The sequence below is a fragment of the Somniosus microcephalus genome, chromosome 2 (assembly GCF_052327205.1).
Source record: "Somniosus microcephalus isolate GS21.2 chromosome 2, FLI_Smic_1.0, whole genome shotgun sequence".
Taxonomy (NCBI): domain Eukaryota; kingdom Metazoa; phylum Chordata; class Chondrichthyes; order Squaliformes; family Somniosidae; genus Somniosus; species Somniosus microcephalus.
Window position 1 is genome coordinate 185,014,447 of NC_140988.1, and position 21,825 is coordinate 185,036,271.

The 21,825-nt window shown below is 42.5% G+C and overlaps 1 protein-coding gene across 1 annotated transcript in view; it reads right to left on the reverse strand.

Moving 5' to 3' along the window:
- The window catches only part of LOC147123156 (uncharacterized), a 48,917-nt gene extending 30,487 nt beyond the window's left edge, over positions 1-18,430 (reverse strand). Inside the window, exons 1-2 of the mRNA XM_085968036.1 lie at positions 17,582-18,430; positions 16,582-16,768 (exon numbers count right to left, since the gene is read on the reverse strand). Coding sequence (XP_085824162.1) covers positions 16,582-16,768; positions 17,582-17,821 — 427 coding nt within the window. The 5' untranslated portion in view covers positions 17,822-18,430. The remainder of the gene's footprint in view (positions 1-16,581; positions 16,769-17,581) is intronic.
- Between the last annotated feature and the right edge of the window lie 3,395 nt (positions 18,431-21,825).

Here is a 21,825-nt window from a genome sequence, read left to right on the forward strand (position 1 = left end):
TTCAATGGGATGCGAAAGGATCTAGCCAGGGTAAAATGGAACCAAAGACTGACAGGAAAAACTGTAACGGAACAACGGGTGATCTTTAAGGAGGAGATGTTCCAAGTACAGTCTTGGTACATTCCAACAAGAGGGAAGGGTAAGGGAACCAAAGCAAGGGCTCCTTGGATGACGAGGGAGATAGAAAAGATGATGAAACAAAAAAAGAAGGCGTATAATGCATGTCAGGTGAATTCTTCAAGGGAGAACCAGACCAAATACAATAAGTTGAGAGGGGATGTGAAGATGAAAATAAGATTTGCAAAGAGAGAATATGAGAGTAGAATGGCGGTTAACATAAAAGGGAACCCAAAAATCTTCTACCGGCATGTAAACAGTAAGCAAGTAGTAAGAGGTGGGGTGGGGCCTATTAGAGACAAAGAAGGTCATATATGCTTAGAGGTGCAGGGCAAGGTTAGAATACTCAATGAGTACTTTGTATCAGTGTTTGCTAAGGAGATGGATGCTGACAAAATATTGGTAGAAGTGGAAAAGCTAGAAGCAATGGAAGGGGTGAAAATTGATAGACAGGATATACTAGAAAGGCTGGATATGCTTAGAGTGGACAAGTCGACTGGTCCAGATGGCTTGCATCCCAGGTTGCTAAGGGAATTGGGGGAGGAGATAGCAGAAGGGCTTGCCATAATTTTCAAATCTTCCCTAGATGCGGGGGAGGTGCCTGAGGATTGGCAAATATGACACCATTGTTCAAAAAAGGGTGTAAGGACCATCATAGTGACTACAGGCCGGTCAGTTTAACATCAGTGGTGGGTAAAGTTTTAGAAACAATAATCAAGGAAAAAATTAATGGGCACTTGGAGAGGTTTAAGCTAATTAAAGAGAGCCAACATGGATTTGTAAAAGGCAGATCATGTTTGACTAATCTAATTGAATTTTTTGATGAAGTAACAGAGAAGATTGATGAAGGGAATGCAATGGATGTTGTCTACATAGATTTTCAGAAGGAGTTTGACAAAGTACCACATAGAAGGCTGGTTAACAAAATTGAGGCTCATGGAATAGATGGGTCAGTCGCAGCTTGGATAAGGAATTGGCTTAAGGACAGAAAACAGCAAGTTGTGGTAAATGGCTGTTTTTCAGACTGGAGGATGGTAGACAGTGGTGTTCCCCAAGGGTCAGTGCTGGGGCCACTGCTTTTTTTGATAAATATAAATGACCTGGATATTGGAATACAGAGTAGAACCTCTAAATTTGCCGATGACACCAAACTTGGGGGTATGGCAAACAGTGATGATGATATCAATCGACTGCAATAGGACATAGAAAGGCTAGCTGAATGGGCAGACAAGTGGCAGATGGAATTTAATATAGAGAAGTGTGAGGTGATGCATTTTGGCAGAAGGCACAGGGTGAGCCAATATACACTTAATGGCACAGTTTTAAAGAGCGTGCAGGAACAGAGGGACCTGGGAGTTAATGTGCATAGTTCCCTGAAGGTGGCAGGACATATTGAGAGAGTGGTTAACAAAGCATATGGGATCTTAGGCTTCATAAATAGAAGTATTGAGTGCAAAAGTACAGAAGTTCTGCTGAACCTTTATAAAGCGCTGGTTAGGCCACAACTGCAGTATTGCGTCCAGTTCTGGTCACCACACTTTAGGAAGGATGTGAAGGCCCTTGAGAGGGTGCAGAGGAGATTTACCAGAATAGTTCCAGGGATGGGGGATCTTAGCTACAAGGACAGGTTGGAGAAGCTGGATTTGTTTTCATTAGAGCAAAGGAGGTTGAGGGGTGATTTGATAGAGGTGTACAAGATTATGATGGGTTTGGATAGGCTAGTCGGGGAAAGGCTGTTCCCACTAGTTGATGGTACAAGGACTAGGGGACACAGATTTAAGGTTTTGGGCAAGAGATACAGGGGGGACGTGAGGAAAAACTTTTTTACGCAGCGAGTGGTGAGGACCTGGAATTTGCTGCCGAAGGAAGTGGTGGAAGCGGAGACACTCAATGTTTTCAAGGGGAGACTGGATAGGCACTTGAGGGAAATAAACTTGCAGGGCTACGGGGATAGAGCGGGGGAATGGAACTGACTGGATTGCTCTACTGAGAGCCGGCACGGACTCGATGGGCGGAATGGTCTCCTTCTGTGCAGTTATGTCTCTATGACTGTATAACTACACTTTCCTGCACTGTCCCCATATCCCTGGATTCCCTTAATATCCAAAAATCTATCGATCTCTGTCTTGAATATACTCAACGACTGAGCCTCCTCATCTCAGTCCCAAATGGCCAACCCGTTAATCTGAGACTGTAACCCCTGGTTCTAGACTCCCCAGCCAGGGGAAACATCCTTCCTACATCTACCCTGTCAAGCCCTGTAAGAATTTTGTATGTTTCAATGAGATCACCTCTCATTCTTCTAAACTCCAGAGAATAGAGGCCTAGTCTACTCAATCTCTCCTCATAGGACAATCCCCCCATCCCAGGAATCAGTCTGGTGAACCTTCGTTGCACTCCCTCTATGGCAAGTATATACTTCCTTAGGTAAGGACAACAAAACTGTACACAATACTCCAGGCGTGGTCTCGCCAGGGCCCTACTTAATTGCAGTAAGATGTCTTTACTTTTATACTCAAATCCTCTTGTAATAAAGGCCAACATACCATTTGCTTTCCTAATTGCTTGCTGTGCCTGCATGTTAACTTTCAGTGATTCGTGTGCAAGGACACCCAGGTCCTTCTGAACACCAACATTTCCCAATCTCTCACCATTTAAAAAATACTCTGCTTTTCTATTTTTCCTACCAAAGTGAATAACTTCACATTTCTCCACATTATATTCCATTTGCTATGATTTTGCCCACTCACTTAGCTTGTCTATATCCCCCTGAAGCCTCCTTGCATCCTCCTCACAACTTACATTCCTACCCAGCTTTGTATCATCAGCAAATTTGGATATATTACATTTTGTCCCCTCATCCAAATCATTGATGTAGATTGTGAATAGCTGAGGCCCAAGCACTGATCCTTACGATACCCCACTAGTTACAGCCTGTCAACCCAAAAATGACCCATTTATTCCTATTCTCTGTTTTCTGTCCGTTAACCAATCCATGCTAGTATATTACCCCCAATCCCATGAGCCCTAATTTTGTTTAATAACCTCTTGTGTGGCACCTTATCGAATGCCTTCTGAAAATCCAAATACACCACATCCACTGGTTCCCCCTTACCTATTCTGTTAGTTACAACCTCAAAAAACTCTAACAGATTCGTCAAACATGATTTCCCCTTCATAAATCCGTGTTGGCTCTGCCCAATCCTATTATTATTTTCTAAGTGCCCTGTTACTACGTCCTTAATAATAGATTCCAGCATTTTCCCTAATACTGGTGTCAGGCTAACTGGTCTGTAGTTCCTCGTTTTCTCTCTCCGTCCTTTCTTAAATAGTGGGGCTATATTTACTACCTTCCAATACGTGGGAGCCGTTCTAGAATCTATGGAATAATGGAAAATGATAACCAATGCATCCACCATCTCTATAGCCACCTCTTTCAAAACCCTAGGATGTAGGCCATCAGGTCCAGGGGGTTTATCGGCTTTCAGTCCCATTAATTTCTCCACTACTATTTTTTTACTAATACTAATTTCTTTAAGTTCCTCATTCTCGGTGGACTCTTGGTTCGCCACTATTTCTGGGAATTTTTTAGCATCTTCTTCTGTGAAGACAGACACTTAGGCCACGTTTTTGCCAGCGCTCAGAGTGCATGTTTGGAGGTGGGTCAGAGGTTAAATTTGTTTTGATTGTCAGCGAATTCCGATCCCGCCGTCAGCCTGCCTCCAAACAGCTTTCCCAAGTGTCAGGTCCCCGATTTGCGAATGGACCCGACACCTAGTGGCGGGAAGAGCATTAAAGGCAATTACCCAACAGTTACTTGCCAGTAGATTTCTGGCTGCTTTTGGATTTTCCCGCTTCTGGGTCGGGTTTCCCGACATCCGGACACCACGTCAGGTAAGTGTGGCATGTTGTGAGTCTGCTGTAATGTTTGTGGAATGATGAAAGCTGCAGAAGTGGTGTGAAGGAGATTTCTTTAGCTTACCAGTTTTGAAATCCATGTCCAGTGCCACCTCATTGGGAGAACCTCTCTCACCAGTGACAGATCGCTTCTGTCACCTCACCTGCAACTGCCATCTATTCCAGCTTATGGAGGGAGTCATTGGAGAGGCTGGGTGCAAGAGGTCACCTTTTTGCAGTGATTGTCAGTGTTTTCAGCACCTCAATGCTGTCAAACACTGAGAAATCAACTGTCAAAAAAAAATTGTGCGTGGTCCCTTTAAGGAAACCGGCAGATGACACGTCATCAAATGATGTTGCGTCATCAAAGGATATCATCAGACCTGCTTCCTTTTAATTGGCCGGCAAGCCCGCAGGGCGGGCTTAACAAGGTCAATTAAAGCAAAATCATGTCTGTGGAGTGGATGCAGCTGGGGGCGGGACTGGAAGCCAGAAACCAGCTGACCCACACTCAAATCGCCTCCATTTATAAAATCACAGCCAAAGTATTTCTTTAATTTCTCTGCCATTTCCTTTCTCCTGTCTCAGCCTGTAAACGACCCACATTTACTTTAGCTAATCTTTCCTTTTTACATACCTATAGAAGCTTTTACAGTCTGTTTCTATGTCTCTTGCTAGTTTACTCTCATATTCTATTTTCCCTTTCTTTATCAATTTCTTGGTCCTCCTTTGCTGAATATTAAAATCCTCCCAATCCTCAGGCTTACTACTCTTTTTGGCAACATTATAAGCCTCTTCCTTTGATCTAATACTATCTTTAGCTTCTCCTGCACAGCAACCTTTTATGTGGCACCTTATCAAATGCCTTTTGGAAATCCACTGGTTCCCCTTTATCTACCCTGCTAGTTACATCCTCAAGAATCTCTAACAAATTTGTTAAACATGATTTCCCTTTCATAAAACCAAGTTGACTCTGCCTAATCATATTTTGTTTTTCTAAGTGCCCAGTTACCACTTCCTTTATAATGGATTCCAGCATTTTCCCGATGACTGATGTCAGGCTAACTCTCCCCCTCCTTTCTTGAATAGCGGGGTTACATTTGCTACCTTCCAATCTGCTGGGACCGTTCTAGAATCTAGGTAATTTTGGGAGATCACAACCAATGCATCCACTATCTCTGCAGCCATCTCTTTTAGAACCCTAGGATATAGGCCAGCGGGTCCAGGGGATTTGTCGGCTTTTAGTCCCATTAGTTTCTCAAGTATTTTTCTCTACTGAAATTAATTACTTTAAGCTCCTCACTCTCATTAGCACCTTGGTTCCCCGCTATTTTTGGTATGCTTTTTGTGTCTTCTACTGTGAAGACAGATACAACATATTTGTTTAAATTCACTGCCATTTCCTTCTTCCCCATTATAATTTCTCCTGACTCAGCCTCTAAGGGACCAACACTTACTTTTGCTACTCTGTTCCTTTTTACATACTTGTAGAAGCTCTTACAATCCTTTTTTATGTTTCTTGCTAGTTTACTCTCATATTCTATTTTCACCCTTTTTATCAATTTTTTGGTCATCCTTTGCTGGTTTCTAAAGCTCTCCCAATCCTTAGGCTTACTGCTATTCTTCACAACATTATAAGCCTCTTTTAATCTAATACGATCCTTAACTTCTTTAGTTAGCCACAGATGGATCACTTTTCCTGTGGAGATTTTATTTCTCAATGGAATATATATTCATTGAATATTTTGGAATATTTCTTTAAATGTTTGCGACTGCTTATCTACCATCATAGTTTTTAATCTAATTTCCCAATCTACCTTAGCCAACTCATCCCTTATACCTATGTAATTGGCTTTATTTAAGTATAAGACTCTAGTTTTAGACTTAAGTATTTCACTCTCAAACTCAATGTGAAATTCTATCATATTATGACTACTCTTCCACAAAGGATCCTTTACTATGATATTACTAATTAATCCTGTCTCATTACACAAAACAAGATCTAAAATAGCCTGTTCCCTGATTGGTTCCACGACGTATTGTTCTAGGAAACTGTCTCGAATATATTCCATGAACTCTTCCTCCAGACAACCTTTGCCAATTTGATTTGCCCATTCTATATAAATATTAAATTTCCCCACGATTACTGTGTTACCTTTGTTACACACTCCTATTATTTGTTGATTAATACTCTGTCCAATGGTATAACTACTGTTTCGGGGTCTATAAACTACTCCCACCAGTGTTTTCTGCCCCTTGTTATTTCTTATCTTCACCCATATTGATTCTACTTCCTGATCTTCCGAGCCCAAGATCCTTTCTCACTACTGGCCTTATGTCATCCTTTATTATCAGGACTACTGCCTTCCCTCTTGCCCGCCAACCCCCTTTTCCATTCTGCCTATCTTTTCGAAACGTCAAGTACCCTGGAATATTTAGTTCCCAACCTCAGTCACCTTGCAACCACGTATCTGTAATGACGATTAGATCAAAGCCTTTTATCTCTATTTGTGCCACTAATTCATCTGTCTTGTTATGAATGCTTCATGCATTCAGATAAAGAGCCTTTAATTTTAACTTTTTAGCATTATTCCCTGCTTTCACCTTATTCGCTGATGCACTATTAAACTCTTCCTTCCTGTCACACTGTGCTTATCTTTACCCAAATTGCTGCATTGCCTTGACTATTCTCTTTAGATTTCTAAATTTCCCTTCACCTGACCCCCACCCACCCCCACACCCCGCTCTTTTTAACTTAAAGCCCTATCTACAGCCCTAGTTATTTGATTCATCAGGACTGATTTAAATGGAACCTGCCCCAACAGAACAGCTTGCTCTTTCCCCAGTACTGTTGCCAGTGGCCCATGAATCGAAACCCCTTAATCCCACACCACTCTTTCAGACACGCATTTAACTCTCTGATCTGCTTGTCCCTATTCCAATTTGCGCATGGCTCAGGTAACAATCCAGAGACTATTACCTTTGAGGTTTTAATTTGGATCCGAGCTCCTCAAACTCTCTCAGCAGAACCTCATTCCTAGTTCTACCTATGTTGTTGGTTCCTACGTGGACCACGACAGCTGGAACCTCCCCTTCCCACACCAAATTCTTCTCCAGCCATGAGGAGATATCCTTACCTTGGCACCGGGCAGGCAACACAGCCTTTGGAACTCCCAGTCACGGCTACAGAGAACAGTATCTATCCCTCTGACTATATTGTGCACTACCACTACAACATTCCTTTTCACTCCCCGCACTTGAATGGCCTCCTGTACCATGGTGCTGTGGTCAGTTTGCTCATACATCATACCTTTTGGATAAGGGAAAAGGCTGAGGCTCCTCCAATACTGCACCTCGGGTCCCCTTACCTGCCTGAGTCGCAGTCACATCCTCCTGTCCCTGACCACTAACCAGACCTGTACCACTACTTAACCTAAGGGGTGTGACTGTCCCCTGGATCAAAGTGTCCAGGTATCTTTCCCCCTCCCAGATGCCCCGCAAAGTCTGAACCTCGGCCTCCAGCTCAACAACTCTGAGCTGAAGTTCCTCGAGATGCAGATATTTACCGTAGATGTGGTCATCCAGGATTGCGATGCTGTCCACAAACTCCCACACTGCAGTTGCGGCTCACCACCTGCACTGCCATCCCTATATAACCTTGTTTTATTTATTTAATTGATTAGAATTTATGTATTTAATTCACTTAGCTTATAGTTTAGTTTTTTAACTAATTACTTGATCTAGTTTAAGTTATAGGTAGATTAAATTAAGTATTTACCTATAACACTGGCACTATAAGTTATGGAGGCAAAACACAGCACCTCCTCCCCCCTCTGCTCCAAATTTCCACTCTCTCCAAATTCTCAACTTTAACACTCTTTAGAAGCAGCCCGTTTAAGACCACTTTGTGCAGACTACACCTGAACCATGCTGGGACCAGAGTTCTAGCGAATCGAATAACTAGGGAGGTAGATAGGGCTTTAAACTAAATAAGGGTGGGAGGGGGGTGGGAGGGTCCCGTTGGAGAGAAATTTAGAATGCTAAAAAGAAAAGACAAGGAAGCAGTGCAGGAAAGTGATTGGGGTAAGGATAATCAGATTGTGTCAGGAAGGGACAGAGCGTACAAACAAAAGAGTGCACTAACAAATAGTAAGGGTAAGAATAAATGGTAATAAGACAATTAGGGCCATAGTACAAAAAAATGTTAATGGCCTAGAAATTCGGTGGGCTGCGCCACCAGTTAGCGCCCAAAGAGGGCACTTAGTGGGTTTAGCGCCACTGGCCACGTCTCCCGCGAAATTTAGAGGGGCACTAATGGCGGCGTTAGCTGGTAGCACTGCGCCGCCACCGATGACGTCATCAGTGTGCTCAGCGCCCCGCTACCGCCCCGATCGCGATATTTGGTAGCGCCCTCCGCTGTAACACCGGTCGCAATTTGCGACCGGTTCAGGGGGGCCTACCTGCGGCGGTAGAGGCGCAAATTAAAGGAGAGGTGCGGGGCGGCCATCTTTGTTGTTGGCCGCCTGCCAGCACCTCTCTGCGCTCCTGTCCCCGGCCTCCTAACACCCCCCCCGCGTTGTGCCGGCTGTGTCCCAAGAGCCCGGCACTTCTCCTCGGTGCCGGGCTCTTTTGCCGGCACTCGCAATCTCCGATCGCGCTGCAGCAGGCCCCTCCCCTTTAAGAAGGGGAGGAAGGCCTGCAGTACCGCAGCGCACCGTGCCGCAGCATGTGGCGCTGTGGCACGTTGTGCTGCAATTTTCAGTTGCAGCGCCCCAAGACGGATGCAGGGCGCCTCGAGTAGCGCCGCGCTTCCGTTTGGGGCGCTCAAACTGAATATCTAGCTGGTGCTCGCGGCTCCTTCCGGCGCCCAGGCAAGACTGACACCCAGGCGCCACCGAATTTCTAGGCCAACATGTCTAAAAATGTCAAAAAGACAAATCTAAAGGTACTGTATCGGAATGCACGAAGAATTCGTAATAAGGTAGATGAATTAACAGCACAAATAGATGAAAACAGATACGATATAATTGCAATTATGGAGACATGGCTGCAGGGTGACCAAGACTGGGAGCTGAATATCCAAGGATATTCAATATTTAGGAAGGACAGGCAAAAAGGAAAAGGAGGTGGGGTGGCGTTGTTAGTAAAGGATGAAATCAGAGCAATAGTGAGAAAGGATATTGGCTTAGAAAATCAAGATGTAGAATCAGTCTGGGTGGAGCTAAGAAGCACCAAGGGGCAGAAAACATTGGTGGGATTTGCTATAGGCCTCCAAACAGTAGTAGTAATGTAGGGGACGGCATCGAACAGGAAATTAGTGATGCATGTAACAAGGATACTACAGTAATCATGGGAGACTTTAATCTACATATAGACTGGCAAAACCAAATTAGCAATAATACTGTGGAGGATGAATTCCTGGAGTGTGTACGAGATAGTTTTTTAGACCAGTACATTGAGGAGCCAACTAGGGAACAGGCTATCCTAGATTGGGTATTATGCAATGAGAAGGGGTTAATTAATAATCTTGTTGTGCGGGGTCCTTTAGGGAAGAGTGACCATAACATGATAGAATTCTTCATTAAGATGGAAAGTGAAGAAGTCCAATCTGAAATTAGGGTCCTAAATCTAAACAAAGGAAACTACAATGTTATGAGGAGTGAGTTGACGATGATAGATTGGGGAGCTTCATTAAAAGTCATGACGGTGGATAAGCAATGGCCAACATTTAAGGAACGAATGCATGAATTGCAACAGTTATACATTCCTTTCTGGTGCAAAAACATAAAAGGAAAAGCGGCCCAACCATGGCTAACAAAAGAAATTAAGGATAATATTAGATCCAAAGAGGAGTCATATAAAGTTGCCAGAAAAAGTAGCAAGTGAGGATTTGGAGCAGTTTAGAGTTCAGCAAAAAAGAACCAAGAGATTGATTAAGAGGGGAAAAATAGAGTATGAGAGTAAACTTGCAAGGAACACAAAAGTGGACTGTAAAAGTTTCTACAAGTATGTAAAAAGAAAAAGATTACTGAAGACAAATGTAGGTCCCTTACAGTCAGAAATGGGAGAATTTATAATGGGGAACAAGGAAATGGAAGAGCAATTAAACAAATACTTTGGTTCTGTCTTCACGGAAGAGGACACAAATAACTTCCCAGATATGCGAGGGAACCAAGGGTCTAGTGAGAAGGAGGAATTAAAGGAAAATAGTATTGGTAAAAAAATAGTGCTGGAGAAATTAATGGGACTGAAAGCTGATAAATCCCCAGGGCCTGATAATCTGCATCCCAGAGTACTAAAAGAGGTAGCCATGGAAATAGTGGATGCATTAGTTGTCATCTTCCAAAATTCTATAGATTATGGAACAGTTCCGGTAGATTGGAGGGTGGCAAATGTATCCCCATTATTTAAAAAAGGAGGGAGAAAGAAAACCTGGAACTACATACCGGTTAACCTAACATCAGTAGTAGGGAAAATGCTAGAGTCTATTATAAAGGATGTGATAACAGGACACTTAGAAAATATCAACGGAATTAGACAAAGTCAACATGGATTTATGAAAAGGAAATCATGTTTGACAAACCTACTGGAGTTTTTTGACGATGTAACTGGTAGAATAGATAAGGGAGAACCAGTGGATGTGGTGTATTTGTATTTTCAGAAGGCCTTTGATAAAGTCCCACATAAGAGGTTAGTGTGCAAAATTAAAGCACATGGGATTGGTGGTAATATACTGGCATGGATTGAAAATTGGTTAACAAACAGGAAACAGAGAGTAGGAATAAATGGGTCTTTTTCATGGTGGCAGGCGGTGACTAGTGGGGTACCGCAGGGATCAGTGCTTGGGCCCCAGCTATTCACAATATATATCAATGATTTGGATGAGGGAACCAAATGTAATATTTCCAAGTTTGCTGACGACACAAAACTAGGTGGGATTGTGAGTTGTGAGGAGGATGCAAAGAGGCTTCAAAGCGATTTAGACAAGTTGAGTGAGTGGGCAAATACATGGCAGATGCAGTATAACGTGGATAAATGTGAAGTTATCCACTTCGGTAGGAAAAACAGAAACATAGAAGATAGGAGCAGGAGTAGGCCATTCGGCCCTTCGAGCCTGCTCCGCCATTCAACGAGATCATGGCTGATCATCCAAACCCTAGCACCCGGTCCCTACACCGACAGCCATCCCACCCAAACCCTATCCCCGTAACCCCACATATTTAATCCCCCCTAACACGAAGGGTCAATTTTTATCATGGCCAATCAACCTAACCCGCACATCTTTGGACTGTGGGAGGAAACCGGAGCACCCGGAGAAAACCCACGCAAACACGGGGAGAATGTGCAAACTCCACACAGACAGTCACCCGAGGCCGGATTTGAACCCGGGTCCCTGGCGCTGTGAGGCAACAGTGCTAACCACTATGCCACGTGCCGAAAGGTAGAGTATTATTTAAATGGTGGTAGATTGGGAAATACTGATGTACAAAGGCACCTGGGTGTCCTTGTACACCAGTTACTGAAAGCAAACATGCAGGTGCAGCAAGCAGTTAGGAAGGCAAATGGAATTTTGGCCTTCATTGCAAGAGGATTTGAGTACAGCAGCAAGGATGTCTTACTACAGTTGTACGGGGCCTTGGTGAGACCACACCTGGTGTACTGTGTGCAGTTTTGGTCTCCTTACCTAAGAAAGGATATACTTGCCATAGAGGGAGTGCAGCGAAGGTTCACCAGACTGATTCCTGGGATGACAGGACTGTCGTATGGGGAGAGATTGGGTCGACTAGGCCTGTATTCACTAGAGTTTAGAAGAATGCAAGGGGATCTCATTGAAACGTATAAAATTCTGACCGGGCTAGACAGACTGGATGCAGGGAAGATGTTTCCCCTGGCTGGAGGGTCTAGAACAAGGGGTCACAGTCTCAGGATACGGGGTAGGACATTTAGGACTGAGATGAGGAGAAATTTCTTCACTCAGAGGGTGGTGAACCTGTGGAATTCTCTACCACAGAAGGCTGTGGCGGCCAAGTCACTGAATATGGTTAAGAAGGAGATAGATAGATTTCTAGACACAAAAGGCATCAAGGGGTATGGGGAGAGAGCGGGAATATGGTATTGAGATAGAGGATCAGCCATGATCATATTGAATGGTGGAGCAGGCTCGAAGGGCCGAATGGCCTACTCCTGCTCCTATTTTTCTATGTTTCTATGTTTCTAATCCACTGTCATGGCAGTGGATTAAGCAAATTATTAATAACTCACAGACTCAAGGATTTGTACTAAGGCCTAGATTTTTCTAGTAGAAATGTCCATTTTTATCATGCACAAAATAGGTTTGGGAAGTGGTAAAATCCATGTTGAAGCCATGTGCGTACTCCATGCCCTACATGTGTCCCATACTACTTCGGGTTTGATAGTCCTTCTTGCTGATATTGGTGAAAAATAGTTGAATTGTAAAAATTACAGCACAGAAGAAAGCCATTTAACCCATTGTGCCAGTGCTGGGTCTTCAACCAGAACTATCTGTTCTAATCCCATTCCCCATCCTTTCCCCATAATAATGGCAGAAATGTTCCCTTCCACAGCACTGACCTGTCTCACCTTGATGAGCACTAAGTCAGCATAATTATCCAAAATATAAACATTAAAAAAAAAGTTTTTTTTTAGTATGCCGCAAATTAACAAATGCCACATGATTGATATATTGGATATATAGCCAAAACTATTTTAGAATGATTCCTGCCGAAGAATTACCAGCACTCTGTATAAATCCAGTCAATTCAAGTTAATCATCACCTGGGCAACTGATTTGTCACAGTGTGACATCCAATCACAAATCCATCAGATTTCTTATTGCCTGTAGTGTATTTGTTGCTGAGTACTGCAATTTGGCATTTCAAGTCGCAGAGTGTCAAAAATGCTGTTTTCTGAGTGTATCTGAGCAATAACAAACCATTTGGCCTACCCAACACAGAATGTACAGTGGCATTTGTTAAAGCTATAGGTTAACCAGCACTCAAACTTGACCTAAATGGGCAAATTTCACATGAAATGTTCCAATTCAACTTGCATCTCTCTCAGAATCTGAGAACCATAGGTGGCTTTAGTTTTGGAATTTGTAAGCATATAACTAAGTATATTAGACCTGTATCAAACTCTATATTCTATTTTTGTAAATACAGGTAGACTATCCTTTATCCGAAAACCTCGGGACCAGCCGTGTTTCGGTTTTAGGAAAATTTTGGTTTTCGGAAGGTGCGCGAAAACACTTCGGTTTTCAGAGGTAATTCGGTTTTCGGGAGTGCGGATAAAGGATACACTATCCCTTATCCGAAAATAACGACTATAAATACTGTAGTTACAGGGATAAATACTGTAGTACAGTTTATTTGTAAGGAAAACATTCAGTAAAACTTCAAACATGTACAGGTACAAACTAAGCTAAATACCTGTACATAAACATGCAATAAAGGTACATTACATCTGGCTTGAGGATCTTGGAGAAGATGGTACATCAGTGTTGTCATCATTGTCATCAGGTTGGAGTTGGACATCTGAAGATGGGCCAGGAACAGGATTCTCAAGTGATGAAGCAGCATTACATCTGGCTTGAGGATCTTGGAGAAGAGGGTACATCAGTGTTGGCATCATTGTCATCAGGTTGGAGTTGGACATCTGAAGATGGGCCAGGAACAGGATTCTCAAGTGATGAAGCAGCACTACAACAGACGGCCTTTTTAAAGACTTCTTCCAGTGTCATTTGTCTCATTAACATTGGTTTCTGTCTAAGCAGTCTCTCTTTAATTGAGTAAACTTGCATAATCTCTTGCTCACTGATAAATGCACGTTTTTCAAGGCCAGCAATTAACTGATCACACATTATCACCATATCGTCTATGGGGATTTTGTCACCTGTGTTCACAATGTCATCATCATCATCACTACTGTCCTCATGCTTGTCTTTATTTAACACCATTCCAGCAATTTCCCCATCACTCAACGAATTTACAACAGGTGCATCATTGTCAATGTTCAGCACTTCTTTGATGTCAGCTTCCTCTAACGTATTTACACTTTCGGATGATAAACCTTTGGCGTAAGTGAGGAGGTTTGATATCATCATCTTCTCCTGACTGACAGGAAATCCTTCAAACTCGTCATCTGCAGGTCCATCTTCATGAAACATCGTTGAAGGCCAAAGTCTGTGCCAAGCATTTTTTAATGTTGGTTTGTCAACATCGTTCCAAGCATTAGCAACTGCATAAATGGCATCCTTAACATTGAATTCTTTCAGGAAGCTTTGGATTCCTTCACCTCTGTTGATTGCATCAAGCATAGAGTTCAAAAAAACGTCTTTATACTTGCTCTTCATGGAGCGTAAAATTCCTTGGTCACAAGGCTGTATTAAAGATGTCACATTAGGGGGAAAGTTAATGCCGAAAACATAACTTTTCACAAGAAGTTCAGGAGGGGGATGTGCAGAGCAGTTGTCCAGGAACAATAAAATTTTGCAGTTTTCTTCCAGTCCAACTTGCCTGCAATGAGCTCGTGTCGCTGGTACGAAGTGGTTATTGAACCAGTGAGAAAATATTCCTCTGGTTACCCATGCTTTCCTGCTCGCATAATAATGCACAGGTAAATTGCATACACCTTTCAAACATCTCGGATGTTGGCTTTTTCCAATCACTACCAACTTTAACTTGTGTGTGCCTGCAGCATTGGCACACCCAAGAACAGTCAACCTGTCCTTAGCATCCTTAAAACCTGCTGGTGCACTCTCATCAGCCGTTGCTAATGTTTTTCTAGGAACGTAGCGCCAGAACAGAGCTGTTTCATCAGCATTGTAAATTTGTTCAGGGCCGAGGTTTTCATCCGATATTATTTTTGCAAACTCATCTATGTAATTTTCAGCTGCTTCATGATCAGCAGAAGCTTTTTCACCACAGATTTTCAGATATCTTATACCATGACGCTTCTTAAATTTATGCAGCCAACCTTCTGAATATTCACACTCAACTTCAATGTTCAGTTCTTCATGGTATATTCTAGCTTGCTTCATGACCATCAAACCAGTCAGTGGCACACGTTCACCTCTGCGTTGTCGAATCCACTCAATCAGCACACGGTCAAGATCTTCATTTTTTGCCCTATGCAATGTTTTCCTAATTTGCATTAGTTTATGGTCATCACTGTCAGTGTAAAATTTCAACAACTTGTCTTTCTGTTTCTTTAAGTCATATACGGTGGTACTTCCCACACCATATTCTTCAGTAAGATGTCGCACAGACACACCACGATCAAGCTTCTGCAATAACTCCACTTTCTGCGATATCGATAATGAGCGACGCTTCCTTCTCTGCTTCTCACTGTTACCCATTGGGGTATCTGCAGCTCTTTTTAGCATTTTCACAAATTGTTAAAAGCCAGCAAATATCTAAGAGAGCAGCAAATATCTAAGAGAGCTGCAAATATCTAAGAGAGCAGCAAATATCTAAGAGAGCAGCAAATATCTAAGAGAGCAGCAAATAGCAGCAAATATCTAAGAGAGCAGCAAATATCACACAGAGCAGCATAACACCTGCGTGGGTCAAGCATCGGCAGCGTCGGGTCATGCTTTGCGCCACTTTCGGCTTTCAGAGGTTTTCTGGTTTCGGATGTGTGGATAAAGGATGGTACACTATCTCTTATCCAAAATTGGGTGGGGTTCGGCGGGGGTGGGGTACGGCGGGGGGGGTCGGGGGTCAGTGGGGGTCGGGTTCGGCCGGGGGGTCGGGGGTGGGGGTCGGCGGGGGTCGTGGTCGTGCGCATTTCGGTTTTCAGAAGTCATGCTTTGCTCCACTTTCGGCTTTCAGAGGTTTTCTGGTTTCGGATGTGCGGATAAAGATTTCGGTTTTCAGAAGTGCGGAAAAATGCTACACTATCCCTTATCCGGCTAGGCCTGTAAGTCGTGTGCCACTCTGGTCATGTCGTGCGCACGACTTATGCTGACCGAAAAAACCTTCGGTTTTTAGAGGGTTTCGGTTTTCGGAAGTCCGGATAAAGGGTAGTCTACCTGTATTTGAATGCACTGTAGCCATTTTAATATAGTTTCCCTACATTACAACAATGACTACACTTCAAAAGTACTTCATTGGCTGTAAAGCGCTTTGGGATGTTGTGAAGTCCTGAGGTCACAAAAGGCGCTATATAAATGCAAGTCTTTCTTTTTTATGAAACAAATAAAGTGAATCCACTTACTATGAATGAGCATAACACTCAGTGGCGAAAGAAAGTTTAATTTGTTGAAATTACAATATCATAAGGCTTGCTTTAGCACATTGAAACATTTCAAAGCAGTTTACACAAATTTTATTTTAACCAATTACTTTTTGAAGTGCAATGACTGTAATGGAGGCAAATGCACAAGTCATTCTGTACCAGCAACATCCCACAAACAGCACACAGGTGTATCAACATTTAATCTATTATTGGTGGTGTTGGTTGAGGGAGAAATGTTTGAGCAAGCCCCTGTCACTTGTGTTATGGGATATAAACTATTTGTCAATGTAGATGGGCAAAGGGACATACCTGATTTAATTTCCTTGATGTAATTGTTGCTGATATCTAGGACTTGGAGCAGAGTGAGTGGAGCCATTGGTTTGGATGGAAACTCCATTAACCTGTTGTCATATAGATAGAGTTGCTTAAGACTGGATATGTTTGAAAATGCTGTGTCCTCTACAGCCTCTAAATTAGAACTGTTCAGAAGCAGGATCTGGAACCAAACATAAAAGACACACATTAACCAAATTCATTTGATGTTAAATATAAGCCTGATGAACATTTCTGACTTCACATTTGATCTTTATTGTTTTGTCAGGAGAACTATTGATAACCTTCACTTTTCGGATCATAGTGCGAGTTATCATTTTGTTTCTGATTTCTATGATGAACTGTCATGGCACAATTTTGTTGCAGTAATTTATTACCATTATAATATACACAGGAAAATAAACACTGAATAAACTAGAGGAGCCTGGGGTTACCCCGATGGTTCAGTGGGTGAGTGCAATGTGCGCAAAATTCTCCTTCCAATAATGTGAATGGGCCTCTGTGCCCAAATTTCTGTTAAGTGCTCCCGGCTCACAGACCCTCGTGCAAGAGCGATTTGTAAAATGTAGTCTTATCGGTCAGGTAGGTCTGCATTAATTGTTAGGTTTGTAAAATTTGACGCACGGTAACATCTTCATAAGTGTTTGTCTTCTAACTTAGGTTTGCAGTTTATAAATCAGTGCATCATAGGAATTATACTGAAAGGTGACCTCAACTTTTATCCTCTGAAAATCCAAAAAATCCATTTGACTACGAAATGGCCCACATAACACCTTCATATAAGATGTACAGCACAATATTATTCTAAATACAGAGGATTAACTTATAATTTCCGTAATTGTGAAATTACAAAAGACGTTCACTGTTATTTAAAAAACCTCAAAATTTACTTTAATGAAAATTAGGTCTTTTCTTCAATAATCTATAGTTTATAAGAAACTACTGAGTTTAAGATGAAGAAACACCAGCTTCTCACCTGTAGTTGGCTGTAGTGCCTCAGGCAGTCATAGTAACTTCTTCTGAGTCTGAGGCCACTGAGGTTCAGAACAGGCACGTTTTTTGCAATGGATTCATTCAGTTCTGGTGGACATTGTGTTGAATATGTTACTAAGGTTTCCGATGAGGCAACATATGATAAACAGGCAACTGTACAGAAAATGAGAGCAGAACCCATGTTCCTGTCAGTCTGTCTTTTCAGATCACCGGTTACAACCATCAACCAGTTTTGTAAAAACAAAGATTTGTCCAGTTTTTTTGTTATAACTCTGGCTTCATCAGCTTTGATTTGGCTGTATTTTTTGGTGTTCTAGAAGGATTGAAACCCTGTGAAATGTTAGCAGCTTTCTGAACGTAACAGCTGTCTTAATCCTGGCCTGCAAAACCAACAGTCTGGTATAAAAACACTGTACAAGTAAAATATCAAATTAAGTTTTCAGCAGCAGATGCAGCTGAGGCTGCACGATTTGATAAGTAAAGCTCACTCATTAAAATCCGCTGCTCAAGAACAAAGCTATATTATTTGAAGCTCAGCTGTTGACCTTCTACAAGTCCAAGAAACGTGGGATGTGTTTAGGCATTAATACCAACAATTCTGATTTTCTTTCATTTCAAAAGTTCCTGATAACAGCTTTGAAACTTGGCTGCCATCTGTTCTTTTAATTGCACTGTTCAACATCACTCTAGTTCTTGATGTTTGTAATATTTCTGGGTACTGGCCAATCTCCCCTTTAACATTTTGACGAACTCATACATTTTGTTCAATCTTCATTCTGGCAGGTACAAAGGACATGGTTCACCCCGCATCATGCCTAAACCAAGGCAAATACAATCGCAACATGGCAAGTAGCCTCAAGCAATACATCACGATTACTCGCTTAAGCAACCATCAAACAACTTCAAGGACAATCTCAGATAATATTTTATTAGAAATGTGGGCAGTATCTACATATCAGCTAATGAATGCTGATGAGCAAGAGCAACTTTAGTATTGGAATGTTGTGCAAAAAATGCCTATTGCATTTGAATGTGAATTAACTCGCGTTGAAATGAGGTGAGAGTGACTGTGCTTGACATCAAGACAGCATTTAACCCAGTGTGGAGCCAAGGAGCCCTAGTAAAATTAAAGTAAATGGGAATCAGGGGGAAAATTCTCCACTGGCTGGAGTCACATCTAGCACAAAGGAAGATGGTTGTGGTTGTTGGAGGCCAATCATCACAGCCCCAGGACATCGCTGCAGGAGTTCCTCAGGGCAGTGTCCTAGGCCCAACCATCTTCAGCTGTTTCATCAATGACCTCCCCTCCAACATAAGGTCAGAAATGGGGCTGTTCTCTGATGATTGCACAATGTTCAGTTCCATTTGCAACTCCTCAGATAATGAAGCAATCCATGCCCACATGCAGTAAGACCTGGACGACATCCAGGCTTGGGCTGATAAGTGGCAAGTAACATTCACGCCACACAAGTGCCAGGCAATGATCATTACCAACAAGAGGGAGTCTAACCACCACCCCTTGACATTCAACAGCATTACCATCACCAAATCCCCCACCATCAACATCATGGGGGTCACCATTGACCAGAAACTTAACTGGACCAGCCACATGAATATTGTGGCTACAAGAGCAAGTCAGAGGCTGGGTATTCTGTGGTGAGCGTTTCACTTCCTGACTCCCCAAAGACTTTCCACCTTCTACAAGGCACAAGTCAGGAGTGTGATGGGATATTCTTCACTTGCCTGGATGAGTGCAGCTCCAACAACACACAAGAAGCTCGACACCATCCAGGACAAAGCAGTCCGCTTGATTGGCACCCCATCTACCACTTTAAACATTCACTCCCTCCACCACCAGTGTACTGTAGCTGCAGTGTGTGCCATCTACAAAATGCACTGCATGAACTCACCAAGGTTTCTTCGACAGCACCTCCCGAACCTGCAACCTCTACCACCTAGAAGGACAAGGGCAGCAGGTGAATGGGAACACCATCACCTCCAAGTCACACATAATCCTGACTTGGAAATATATTGCCTTTCCTTCATAGTCGCTGGGCCAAAATCCTGGAACATCCTCCCTAACAGCACTGTGGGAATATCTTCACCACATGGACTGCAGTGGTTCAAGAAGGTGGCTCACCACCACCTTCTCAAGGGAAATTAGGGATGGGCAATAAATGCTGGCCTTGCCAGCGGCGCCCACATCCCATGAATGAATAAATTTAAAAAAATCAGATTTGACGCTTTTAGGAAGGATATCAATACCATGTTGAGAGGGTGCAAAGAATTTCATTGGGCCAGAAATTTGGGTCGGAGGCTTCCCGTGGGTGCAAGCCCCCGACCTGCACTTACATAGCGCGTAGGCCGTTGTGCTGTGGGCCCGCATGGGATTCCAATCCTGGGCCTCCTCCAACTGCCGGTGCGCAGTGCTTGCGTATCCCAGGGGCGCAGTTAGTTCGAAGCGTCCCCTGGGATCACGTGGGCCATGGAGAGCCAATCATAGCAGGGTTTCTGTATTCATAGATTTGACAGGAAGACCTGTCAAATCTATGAAATAGAGATCGGCCCCTTTAAAACATAACTAAAACTTCAAATAATTTTTTTTTTTAAATCACATTTTTTAAATAACTATAAATTACATAAAATAACTTTTACACAATAATTTAAATTTTTGAAAAAATTAATTACATTTTCTAATGGGGCTAAAAATAAACTTACCTTTCTTTAAAGTATTTAAAAATAATAAACCTGTGGAAAAAATATTTTAATTTTACTTAATTCACCACTTAACTTGTTAAAAGCAGGCCTTGCGACTGCTTTTTAAAAGCGTAGCTGCTGGAGACTTACCCTCCCGGAGAAACCTGTAAAAAAAAAAGGAAGTTCCAGGCGTACGCGCTGCCTCTCCAGCGCACGCGTTTGACCTGTGAACCCCTTCCTTCAAGGGAACGGAAGTTCCGGTTTCCCGCGCATGCGCAGTGCATGCACGAAACCGGCACTTTCATTGGCCCTACGCGTGAGTACCCAGCGCGTATTCACCCGTGGGGACCCGAATTTCTGGCCCAATATTAAGATTTTACCAGGCATGAAAAGTTTTAGTAATGAGGAATGACTAGAGAAACTGAAACTCTTTCCATTAGAACATAGGTTAAGAGGAAATCTGATAGAGCTGTTCAAAATTATGAGAGGTTTTGAGGAAGTAAATTTGGGACAAACGATTTCCATTGGTCAGTGAGTCAGTAACCAGAGAGGATATATTTAAGATCAACACCAAAGGAACAAAGAGAGAGATTTTTTTTCTGCATGGGGATGTTAGGACATGAAATAGAGATGGAAGTAGAATCAATAATACTTTATTAAAGGGAAGTCGTTCAATATTTGAAACAGAAAAATTTAAAAGGAACGGACAGGGTAATGGAACTAAGTGGATAGTGCCATCAGATGCAAAGGGCCAAATGGCCTCCTTCTGTGTTGTAAAAGCTATTGTTCTATGATTCAGGTACTGTCACACCAGACAGCTGGTTGTAGCAGTACCACCAAGTCACAAAAACATCAGATACAGCGAGGTATAGATGATTATTGCAGTACCATTAAATAACAGAAAATCACCAGCGGGTCTTATCAAATATCCTAATACCTGGTGTATACTGGAAAGATACTGGTGAGCTGTCTGATTTTGAATGTTAAGCCTGTCTAAAGAGGGTTTAATGCATTGCATTGGTCAGAATTTTGCTTTGAAAAGTATGGCGCTAATATTATGCACCTGGGGTTAGAAAACCCCAAATTTGTTTATACCTGATAATTCGTTAAAGGTGCAGTATGAGTTGGCTATAGGGAAAGCAATTAGGGCTTTAGGCTGTATTGCTAGGAGTATCGAGTATAAAACAGACAGTACGGTAATTAGGCTACATGAGGCTGTGGGACACCTGCACCAATTTTTGTCCCCCACACATGGTGATGGGTAAGAAGCCTTTGGGGAAGGTGCAAAGGAGGGAGGCCATAATGATGACCTTCAAGGTCTTTGTTATGAGGATAAGCTTCAAGATTTAGGGATTTTTATGTTGGAGAAATGTGGCTTTAGAAGGGGATATGATTGTGATTGTGAAAGAATTGTACTCAGTCCAATTAGATTATTTTAGATGGATAACAAGATTAGAGGTTATGCCTATAAAATCTGCAGACAAAGACTTGGGTTTGATGCCAGGAAATATTTTTTAGGGTGTCAACATT